At 36.2% G+C, this 11,205-nt stretch overlaps 8 protein-coding genes across 8 annotated transcripts; 6 read left to right on the top strand and 2 right to left on the bottom strand.

Annotated features, from left to right (window-relative positions):
* Window positions 1-635: 635 nt before the first annotated feature.
* On the top strand, window positions 636-1,199 carry AC631_03008 (uncharacterized protein; the record flags this gene model as incomplete). Its single annotated transcript, XM_015611837.1, has 1 exon — window positions 636-1,199. The coding sequence occupies one exon, from the start codon at window positions 636-638 to the stop codon at window positions 1,197-1,199; it is 564 nt and encodes a 187-aa protein (XP_015467351.1).
* A 289-nt stretch (window positions 1,200-1,488) lies between these two features.
* MST1 (threonine--tRNA ligase) lies at window positions 1,489-2,912 on the top strand (the record flags this gene model as incomplete). The annotated part of the gene is made up of 2 exons (XM_015611838.1): window positions 1,489-2,064; window positions 2,154-2,912. The coding sequence occupies 2 exons, from the start codon at window positions 1,489-1,491 to the stop codon at window positions 2,910-2,912; spliced, it is 1,335 nt and encodes a 444-aa protein (XP_015467352.1).
* A 102-nt stretch (window positions 2,913-3,014) lies between these two features.
* On the bottom strand, window positions 3,015-4,166 carry CDC73 (Cdc73p; the record flags this gene model as incomplete). Its single annotated transcript, XM_015611839.1, has 1 exon — window positions 3,015-4,166. One exon carries the CDS (start codon window positions 4,164-4,166, stop codon window positions 3,015-3,017), a length of 1,152 nt encoding a protein of 383 aa, XP_015467353.1.
* Window positions 4,167-4,370: 204 nt separating this feature from the next.
* Window positions 4,371-5,834, top strand: AC631_03011 (protein kinase regulatory subunit; the record flags this gene model as incomplete). Its single annotated transcript, XM_015611840.1, has 1 exon — window positions 4,371-5,834. The coding sequence occupies one exon, from the start codon at window positions 4,371-4,373 to the stop codon at window positions 5,832-5,834; it is 1,464 nt and encodes a 487-aa protein (XP_015467354.1).
* A 246-nt stretch (window positions 5,835-6,080) lies between these two features.
* Window positions 6,081-8,345, top strand: AC631_03012 (mRNA splicing protein; the record flags this gene model as incomplete). Its single annotated transcript, XM_015611841.1, has 1 exon — window positions 6,081-8,345. The coding sequence occupies one exon, from the start codon at window positions 6,081-6,083 to the stop codon at window positions 8,343-8,345; it is 2,265 nt and encodes a 754-aa protein (XP_015467355.1).
* A 223-nt stretch (window positions 8,346-8,568) lies between these two features.
* Window positions 8,569-8,886, top strand: AC631_03013 (uncharacterized protein; the record flags this gene model as incomplete). Its single annotated transcript, XM_015611842.1, has 1 exon — window positions 8,569-8,886. One exon carries the CDS (start codon window positions 8,569-8,571, stop codon window positions 8,884-8,886), a length of 318 nt encoding a protein of 105 aa, XP_015467356.1.
* A 538-nt stretch (window positions 8,887-9,424) lies between these two features.
* Window positions 9,425-10,165, top strand: MIA40 (Mia40p; the record flags this gene model as incomplete). The annotated part of the gene is made up of 1 exon (XM_015611843.1): window positions 9,425-10,165. The coding sequence occupies one exon, from the start codon at window positions 9,425-9,427 to the stop codon at window positions 10,163-10,165; it is 741 nt and encodes a 246-aa protein (XP_015467357.1).
* Window positions 10,166-10,278: 113 nt separating this feature from the next.
* On the bottom strand, window positions 10,279-11,064 carry YPT7 (Ypt7p; the record flags this gene model as incomplete). The annotated part of the gene is made up of 1 exon (XM_015611844.1): window positions 10,279-11,064. One exon carries the CDS (start codon window positions 11,062-11,064, stop codon window positions 10,279-10,281), a length of 786 nt encoding a protein of 261 aa, XP_015467358.1.
* Between the last annotated feature and the right edge of the window lie 141 nt (window positions 11,065-11,205).

The raw sequence follows: 11,205 nt of genomic DNA on the forward strand, positions 1-11,205 counted from the left end.
GCTAATTAAACTAATCACTGATAGGGTAAGAACACTTTTACCCCCAGTTTTATACATTTCCATCTTCTTGGATGGATCATAATATGTATCAACAGAATACGATTTAACTACCCCTATAAAGTAGAGCAAACAGCCATAAATATTGTAGACTGTTCCGATTAGAAGGAATTCTTTCGAAAATAACTTTATAATTACTATTGAAAATGATAAGCAACCTATAGCTGTACGGGTATATGCACCCTCGTATGTTCTTTGATACGCCCTTACATCCAACTTTAAATCATTAGAAAGGAAGTCTATCCTTGATGACATCCTTTGTCTGCTTATATCAGGTCGTGCTTCCATCTTACTGTAATACAATTGTAATTTATAATAATGTCAAATATATGCTAGTTTGCATCGAAGAATAAGGGAATGAAATTTCTCAATCACGATTTGAACCACTTTTTTCGTTGATCTTGTTCATTATTTAACACTTCAACACCATTTTAATAAGTATTTCTTCCCAATATATAATTAAAGAAGCCTGTTATATAGACTAGGTTCATATTTTTCATTTTAAAACTCGATTTTGGTCACATATATCTCGAGCTGTTTGCTAGTATTGAATATTAAAAGAATTAGACACAGAAGCTATGGCACAACCTAGAAGACACTGGGTTAAACTTAAAGCTCCAAGTTCGTTTTTACAAACATTACCACACTTCCCAACCCCCATATCAAAGACCCGTCAAAAGAAAATAACGGCCGAAGAGAAAAAAACGGCCGGAGGAGGTACTTCTCCAGCACCTAAAAAAGTAACAAAGAATACATCGAAGACAGTATCAAAGGTATCATCACCAGCGCCAAGCAATAACCAAGAGGTATCTAATGTGAACAATTTCAAGATCAATTCGGGACTAAAGGAACTGTCGACTTCCGGGTTAACCATGAACAGCATAAACAGTGAACACTATTTGTTAGATAAATCGGGTAATCCTACGAAGAAATGGATAAAGAAGCCTACTCAGTTTAAGACTTTTAGTGGGTTCAAGATCAAATATGTTACATGGAGACAAAAGGATATTGGAAAAGAGCCTAAGAATGCTGCTCCACATCCACCGGTAATTGCAAGTGTCAAGGAAAATGAAAACACACCAGGTAGTTCTACAGCACCTTTATCTGCTTCTGAAACCCCTGAAACTAAAGTCGAAGCCTAACCATGATTTCGTGATTATACACCAATCTAACATTTTGATTGCAAGAGTGGATCAATGTTGAAAATCTGATTAATAAGTAAAAGTGCTGATTTTAACTAGAATTCAGTGCTAATTAACTAATCTATACGCTCTAATTCACATATATAGGTTCATATATACCTTCATTACTTCGTATACTAAATATATATTTATTGTACATTGATAGCTGTGCGATCTTTTTGGGACTTAATTCGATGAAAAAAAAAAGTTGTACTTTGTAAATATACTTTGCAGAAACAACTATTGATATATGGTCAGATTATCAACGGGGTTATTGACCCCAAGAATTAGAATCGGAGGGATAAGTACCACCAGATTATCATTTTTGCGTTACTCTTCCAATACCAGTGACAAGGAATCTTCGACACAGGCTAATCATGCTATTTCAAATAAGCAATTACTATATACTACGGATTCGCTAACACCAGGATCGATATTCTTTTTACCACATGGAACACGTATATTTAACAAGTTAGTTCATTTCATGAAGAATCAGCAATTGAAATATGGATTTCAAGAAGTTATCACACCGTTAATTTACAAAACTAAATTGTGGGAAATGTCAGGACATTGGGAGAACTATAAGGAAGACATGTTCAAGGTTGTTGGCAACGATTTATCAAAGGAAGAGGATTCAAATCATGAACATAGTCATGATGATAGTGAAGGTCTACATGACTATGGATTAAAACCGATGAATTGTCCTGGTCATTGCTTGATATTTTCAAAGTTTGAAAGATCTTACAATGAGTTGCCGATTAGATATTCAGACTTCTCTTCTTTACATAGAAATGAAGCTAGTGGAGCACTTTCTGGGTTGACAAGAGTACGTCGTTTTCATCAAGATGATGGCCATATATTTGCGAAATATTTCAAATTCAAGACGAAATCACTAATACCATCAACTTGATTAAGGATACATATAGAGTGTTTGGCATAGACAGTGTTAAAGACGTTGAATTTTTTCTTTCAACAAGACCGACCGATAAGTTTATAGGTGACATCAACACTTGGAATGATGCAGAGTCTCAACTTACAAGTGTCTTGGATAACACAGCTGGTAGTGGAAATTGGTCAATTAGAGAAGGTGATGGTGCATTCTATGGCCCTAAAATTGATATTTTATTAAAAGATGCATTTGGTAAGAAGCACCAGGTTGGAACTATACAGCTAGACTTTCAATTGCCAACGAGATTTAAATTGAATTATATTTCTAAAGATGGTAGTCGTGATAATCAGCCTATCATGATTCATAGGGCAGTTTTTGGCTCCTTGGAAAGATTCTTTGCCATATTGTTAGACCATTATCAAGGTAAATGGCCATTTTGGATAAACCCAAGACAGGCTGTTATTATTCCTGTTAATGATACTCACTATGATGCAGCTGTGGCTTTGCAGAAGAAATTAGTTGGCGACATAATAGATGATACAGTTGATATATCTCCAATGACTGGTTATAATTTTTATGTTGATGTGGATAACAGAAGTGAAACTGTTGGGAATAGAATTAAGGATGCAACACAAAAAGGTTATTCATACATAATAATGCTTGGGGATAAAGATTTACAAAATGGTACTGTTGCAATTAGATCAAGGGATGATAGAAAGATCAGTAATTTAACGGCAGGAGAAATTTATCAAAAGTTTATTGACTTAGAAAAGCGTTATCAATAGATAGGTAACGAAACTTGTATATAGCGTGCATAATAAATCAATAGTTTATATTAAAATAATTTTACAGTAGTTATATGTTATATGGAATTAAGGATGCAAGCTTTATTGCTTACCGTATCCCTTGGCGATCAAGACCTTTTCAATATCTGCCCAAAAGTCTCTCACTACCATTTTGTCTCTAAATCTCTTATCACTTCTATCAACCTTTAATTCAGTCACATTCCAATCTTTAATCTGTTTAGGAGTAACATCCCCATGGTAACTGACGTAAAAACCGGCGTATCTTTGAAATAAGTGTTCAGGCTTTGAGTATTTATATTTAGCGAATTGCCAAGTTTGACCAGTTGTGAAAATTGCTACTACACGGTCCCAGTATTCTGGTTTAGTGAACATATCGACATTATCAACTACCATAATATTCTGAGCGGAAGATATTAATCTTTCAAAATTATGATGAATAGTCACAATACCGTTTGCTGGCTTTTTGTTTGTTGTCACACTTGGCTCGACAAATTTGCTATCTTCGAGGAATTCTTTGATGTTATTCAATGCTATTAAAGAAGTACTGGCTGGAGAAACAATAATGATTGGCTGTTTCTTTGGAGCGCTTGGGCCGTTAGATTTCGAGCCGTTTTGGGTGGATGATGACGATGGTTTGGCACGTTTCAACTGGCTAATAAATTTCTTTGCATCTGATACTAGGTACCCAAAGTCGATATTTTTGGATCCTCTTAACGCAGCGTTATGGTCTATAGACTCCTTTTCGTGTTGTGAGATCCGCTCAATCTGAGGGTCGTCTAATTTGTGCTTTTTGCTATCGACGGATTCGCCCTTAGTTGCATTACCAACATTAGAAGCCGAACTAGCACCGGTGCTTTTGTTAGTCCCTTCGTTCCTAATGAAAGTACATGTATCTGAATTACCATTCAACCATGTGGTTAATTCGGTTTTTACCAAGAATTTGAAGTCTGCAATGCCGTAGTCTAAACATTCATTCTTATAGTCGACAATTGATGACTTATCGTGTAACCAACAAAATATCACCGCCCTTAACGTTTGTGGTTTATCTTCATTGTAGAAGATAGTAACTTTATCTAACGGGTATACATCTTCTGAAACTCCAAACTTTACATGTGTAGCGTCTTTTATTGATTCTGTTGCATTTTGATTATCTCCATCACTTTTAAGTAGCGTTATAGGCTCCTTGTTAACGGTTGTTTCTCGCAAATGTTGTAATATATCAGTACTACTCATTCTGTACTATACTGCACAACCTATAAGAATCAACGATACTGATTAATCTGGTATCTATAGATGATAGATTAACGTTGAAGTACTTGAACACATTTTTCAGGTCGAGAAAACATAAAAGTCACATGATCCAATGCTCCATAAATAAGGACCATAGATAAGTGAAATAGGAATGGTTTAAACGTCTATAGAAGGACGAGGAATGATATGTCTTCCAGTATTGATAGAGATACAGTGATATCATGGTCAGAACAGGCACAGAGTACTTTACAGGAGGCCAAAAAAATGTGCACACAGGCACAAACACTGCTTCAATCTACCACTTATCAGCTTGTCACCCAACTTCCTGAAAAGCTCCAATTCGTCACATTCATGGTAGATGCTTTGAAGCAGCAACAAGAATTGCTAACGTCGATAGTGGAGTCTCAGAGCCGTTTAAGAAAGGAGTCGGTGAACCAATTCAATGTACAAGTGGAACGAGATTTAACCCCAGCATTGGCACAACTTGATTCTATTCTAGCACAACTTGCCAAGACCAAGGTTCCGAGTTACTTGATTAATAGTGTTGTGCATGAGAAAGAGGCACATATAGACTCGTTAGTAGAGGATAGGAACCTTTGTGACTTTATTTCGTTGGACGACATCAAGTTGCTTACCACCAATATTGAGATTTATAAGGCTAACTGCACCAAATTGCATGGATTACTCGAAAAAACGATGAATGAGAGTGTTTTGGAGCCTTATAAGATAATTGCATCTAAAAAGTACCATAATGTTATGAAGCAATATAAGGAGCTAATGCCGATGCACTTGGGAATAAGCTTGGCTCCTGATGTGTCTCCCTACAAATTAAACAACTTAATCAATACTATATTGAAAGAAAATTCGTCGTTAGAAAACGAATTAGTGCCCATGTTGGAGATGATGACAAACCATTACGATCAATGTGTCCAAGGAACATTATTTTTCAACACAAAGAATCCAAACGACCCACTGGTGGATGTGAATTTCGAGGTACTCCGAAACGACGCTCTAGAATTACCAGATGTCCTCAAAGAACTTAAGACAGTATATGATATCATCCTAAACAACGAAATGAGGACCAAAAAGATCTTGAGTAGCGAATTTTCTCGTATTGACTCCTTAATTTCTATGGTCAAAGATCTCCTTGACTTTTATATCGAGTATAAAGCTACTAACTTGTCTACGTATATGATCTTGGTACTATCCTGTGACGAATTATTTGGAAAGTGCTCCATAGACATGAAGTCCAACCAGACACCCCTCGAAGCCTATACCGAGACCATAAATTTGCTTGTGTACCACTATACACAATTTCTCTCTGTCTACAAATCAGAGTATCTTACCGAACTCTTTTATGAACAATACACCTATCCACGAAGGTATTTATCAACACTCACAAATTTTCTCAACCATGATATTTTTCAATTACAACAGGAAGAGTATGAAAGGCGGAGGAACTGGCTCGCTAAGTATGGTGACTTTATTCCCACTGAGTTTAGACTTCCAGGTGAAGTCGATCAACCAGCAATTATACAGGTTGTGACGGAGGGCCTAGATGATGTACAAAAAGATTACAATGATGGTAGATTTAACGAGTCTGCGGAAGAAATCAACCTATCAGAATTTATTAAGACCATGAAGTTGTAGTATTCATTCATATAGTCATGTATAGTCTACCATAAACATTTTGCATTTGGAACCATTCACGTGATCCATCTCATATCTGAAATGTAAATAGATTCATTTTAGCCATACTATTGTTGGATATGTATTGATAAGAAACAGGAAATATATATGGGCATTTCGAGTCTGTATAAGAATCTAGCATTTACCAAGGGGTCATCATCGACCGTACCCGGGAAGAATGAGGCAAATACTAAACAACCTCAATCGATGAGTATGTTAGCGAGGTCGATTAATGATGAATTTTCAGATTACGATGAAGAAGAACAGGAAGACGAAGACGAGATAGAAGTCGATAAAAAGCATGTCATTGAGGAAAGCTTTAAAGAAAAAATATACGGAGAAGGAATAGATGGAGGAGTCCCTTCGAACTGGCTCAATACACCGGCCACGAGTCGGGGAACGACATCGTACACCAAGAAGTATGGTATTGGGGCCAAGTTAATGATGAAAATGGGATATGTGGAAGGAACTGGGCTAGGATCAGATAATAGAGGTATAGTGAATCCAATTGAAACGAAATTGAGACCTCAAGGACTAGGAGTTGGTGGCATTAAAGAAAAAATTCACGATTCGGATGAAGCTATGAGTTCGAGTGACGAAGAGAAACAGGAGAAACAAGATAAATTAGAGCCTCAGATAGATATTTTTGAATTAATTGAAGATTTGGAATTGAAAGGGGCAGAGGTCCCAATGAAATATAAAGAGTTGTCAGATAATATTGCGAAGCAAACTATACGACAAGGGAACCAAAACGAATTGAAGGATGCTTACGAGAAACTAAATAGAATTAACAATGAATTGGAAAGTGTTATAAAGGATGAAAGGTTCCATGGGTTTCAATTGAAGGAAATCGAATCACGCATGAGTTCACAAAATGAAGAATTACTTCAAACGGAACGTATCGTGGATTTAATAGAGGCATTTAATAACGAATATACTTCGATTTCTAATGAAGAACAAAAAATTAGTTTAGTTTCAGATACCTTGAAAAAGTTGGCAAATGAGCCATACTCTGCGTTCAAAGGAATTAGGGAAACATTTGCTTCAATAGTTTCACCAATTGTGTCTGAATTGTTCCAAAAGTATTTTGAAGAGGCCGTTGATCCAAACCATTTACTTATAATTATATTATCGGATTGGGCTTACATTTATAGAGAAATTGAGATAATTGATTTGAATCAATTGGGCCATTGGGATTCTTTAATTTACTCTAACATTAAACAGAATTTGAAAGCTATCATTGATGATGAAACAAAGAACGATGAGGTACACGCTCTTCTTATGGATCTTTTGCATATATGGATAAACGCTCCTGTCTTGATAAACCCAACCTTGGCTATATCCAATAATTTAGCTAACGAAGTGATATTGCCATTTCTTAATAAAAAATTGGAACTATGGTTACCTGGAAAAGATCCAAATAAGTCACCTCATAATTTTATCATGGAGTATATTTCTTTGTTATCATCAGATGAGTCACTGACAATAGGAAAGACGTTGATTCAGACCGTTTCGGAGAAATACTTAAATTTTGTAATGCATGGAAGTGGAAGTTCATTCTGGGAAGAATATTTGAGTACCGAAAAAAGCAGCGTGTATTACGAGGGAAGCATAGTTGCAGAGTTGACACTCTTATTGGATGTTTGGATTATAATTTTCGATGAGATACTAGGCGAGAAACTGGGCTCAGATATCCAGAATGCATTGAAGATGTCCTTTTGCACTTTCATGTCTACTCATGAGGAATTTTCATGGCTTGGATCTAAATTAGAATTTACAAAACTAGAGCTTGTTTTTCTGTTGATTTTCAAGTTCAAGCAATGTCAATTAATGAATGAACAACAAACAATAGCTCTTTTGCAATTCAAATTCTTTAACCCCTGGATCAAGACCCTAGTTCTGTGGTTGCAACAGATTAACTACAGCAGTTTACAAATATCACAGTGGTATAGAATGTGGTACGACTGGTTTTACAATTTGGTCAAGGAATACAATATTACATCATTAGTAATTCGTATGGTTGACTGGTATTTCAATACTGCTTTGCAAATTATTAAAGATGTCGTGAATGATAAGCAATCATCGTTACCGAGGCTACCTTCTTTTGAAAATAACTCATTTCCAACCAACAAAAAGATCTATGAATTGATAGTAAATGAAAATGCAAATAAGCCAATAAATACAGAAACTTCTACTGTTAATGTCGAAGGGATTCCATCTTATCAATTAATGACGACTTTTAAGGATATTGTTGTATCTTACTGCATGCTGAATGATATTTTATTCTCAACAATTAAGAACAAGCATCACCCTGAATTAGGTCTTCCATTATATAGACTAGAATCTAAATCAGGAAAGAAGTACTCGTCGTATATTCAAGATGATGTTTTATGGATATCTACAAACATTAAAGATAATGAAAAGAGTGACTACCAACCAATTAGTCTTGATGATTTGACTAAGTATTTCTAAATACCAATGCAAGAAGAATAACAATCATCTATTTGTTTAAATAAGCCAAGCATTATAATCATTCTATTCATTTGCTTCCATATATGGAACTATCAAAAGGTTGTGCGAAAACCTGTTTAGTGCTCAATTTTTCAAAGGTAGTAGTGATAATTAAGAAGACACATCAATGAAAATCAAAGCATATATTTGAGAAACGCTTGATTTTGATTCATAGAAGATAATAATGATACCAGCCACTAGAAGCATAGCATTGAAATCGTTGGGAGCTTACAAAAATGGGTTAATTTCGTTGCACTTAAGTCAGGGTGTCAGGGCATATTCTATCAAGACTAGCCTTAAACAACTAAACAAACGAATAAATAGATTTGGAGAAGAGAGCACAAGAGAATCAGAGATTACTTTGAAGATTCTTCGTAAGATCGGAGGGGTTTCCGTGATTGTTGTATTATGCCTGATTCTCTGGGCTAGTACACTTGTTGATAATCCTGTCAGTGAACCCTTGCCATTACCAGACTTAAGCAAAGATGTAAGAGATACCTAGGGTACTTCTTATTCACTGAATCAATTATAAGGTTGATAAGCATTTGTTCAAATTATCTCAAAATAATGACTAGCTCGACATCCATTTCCACTTGTACATAATTAAATAATATTGTCTATCTCGGATTTATCCGGAGAATGAATACACATCAGCACCATATGTCACCTATAGCCTGGGCAATTTCTGTAACCTGGATTTGTGTTGGACTTGATCAATGAAATGGAAGCAATTATTGTCTTAATTATGACGGTGATTTAAGAACCTTTATAAAAAACCCGAAAACAAAACGAATTATTGCATTTTTTCTGCCTTTAAGCCTATATCCAGTTGTAGTATCATATTTATGACAGTCTGATCTACAATACCCCTAAGGATATACCGATGAAGGGATATTTTGCAACTGGTCTAACTCCATATAACAGTATCCAGAGTGTATATAATCCGCGCTTAGTCATCTGAAAAATTTCCATATAAATGGCAAATTAACCTTATATTCGGTACTATATCTTATAGATAGACCACTTTAAAGATTAGAATAATGTATAGATTCGCTGCTAGAAGAGTTTTCGCTCAAAGTACCCAAACATTTTCCAAGAGATCCTTTTCAAACCAAGGATTTAGAGCTGCAAGAGCTTCTAAAACCAACTTGTACTTAGGTGCCGGTATTGCCTTAGTTCCAACCATTATGTCAATTAACTACTTGAATGGTAGCCATATTGCAAATGAAGTTGACGAGAAGAAGGTCGAAGAAGGTAAAGAAAAGGCAGAAGCTACGGGAAAGAAGGAAATCGCCGAAGATGCTGAGAAGAAAGCCATTGGTAAAGGTGAAGTTAAAACAAAGGTTCCTGCAGAAGAAGCTAATCCTGAAACCAGAACCGAAGTGGAAGAAGAGAGCCAAAAAGATGGAGAAGAATCTTACGAAGGCGCTGCTTACAACCCAGAAACCGGGGAAATCAATTGGGATTGTCCTTGTTTAGGAGGTATGGCGCACGGACCATGTGGTGAAGAATTCAAGGAAGCTTTCTCGTGCTTCATCTACTCTGAAGCAGAACCAAAGGGTATTGAATGTATCAAGAAGTTCGAAAACATGAGAAATTGTTTCAGAGAACACCCAGAACACTATAAAGAAGAATTATATGACGACGAAGAACAAGAACCATTGGTTGATGTCAATGAAAAGAAAGGAGATGCTTCAGAGCAATCAGCCGAGACTGTTGCTGACGATGCAACCAAAGTAGTGAAGGCAAAAGCTGAGGCCGAAGATGCTAACTCCAAATAAGCAGCCAGCCCGTAGACGTATTCCACATGTCGTTTGTAATTATATCTGTACATAGCTATTACAATGAGCATTATTTTATTATTATATTCAATAAATATTATTAAGCTATATCGCTAGCATGAGCACCGAGAAGAAGAAGAAGCACGACTTATTCCCTGCTGAAGGTCAATGCTATCAAAACTTAGCATATTCTTAGCATTTTTGTCACCCGAGTTGGTCAGTATCTCGACACCTAACTGAGCTGCCCGTTCAAACAACTTGTCCACCAAGTCTCGTTTCTTGCAGCTCACCTCTAGCAAATCTGCGTCCCAATCTCGTACATAGTTATCAATACTTACATCCGTATTTTTGTTGAGAATTTCTCGTATTTCATCTCTATCCACACACCGTTCGCTCTCCTTATCTATCTTATTGCCAATTATCATGACTCCAGGCCGTTCAACATGGCTGTGCTCTATGAATCGTTCAAACCATCCCCGAAGACTTAGCACAGACTCATAGTCCGTAATATCGTACACTAGTATAGCTACATCGGTACCTCTATAAAATGCCTGCGAGATCGAATTAAATCTCTCCTGTCCTGCTGTGTCCCATATCTGTAAATTTACCTTCTCTGGAATGCTTTTACATCCTGCCAATGTATTTTCGCTACTATTATGCTCATCTTCAATTTCTGTACCGTGTTCAATTCTTTGACTCCCATGATCTGTCTCTTCTCTCGGTATTACCACCGTAGTCGTAAGATAATCTCCTCCTATCGTTGCCTTATAGGCATTCGTAAATATATGATATATGAATTGAGACCTCAAACAAGTTTTACCAACACCCAGATCTCCTAGAATTACAATCTTCAAATTGGGAATAGGCTCATCCTTCATGCCTTCTATGTTATCTTCCATTTTCATATGAATGTTGTCCTATACTTGCTATGTAACCTTGGTATGTTCGTGTATTTTTGTACTGTTGATAACAATAATCGATCGAAAAAAAAGCCTCATGCTCACTCAAAAGAATGTTCACTAATGTTTGCCATAGAATAG

The sequence above is a fragment of the Debaryomyces fabryi genome (genome assembly GCF_001447935.2).
Source record: "Debaryomyces fabryi strain CBS 789 chromosome Unknown contig00059, whole genome shotgun sequence".
NCBI lineage: Eukaryota > Fungi > Ascomycota > Pichiomycetes > Serinales > Debaryomycetaceae > Debaryomyces > Debaryomyces fabryi.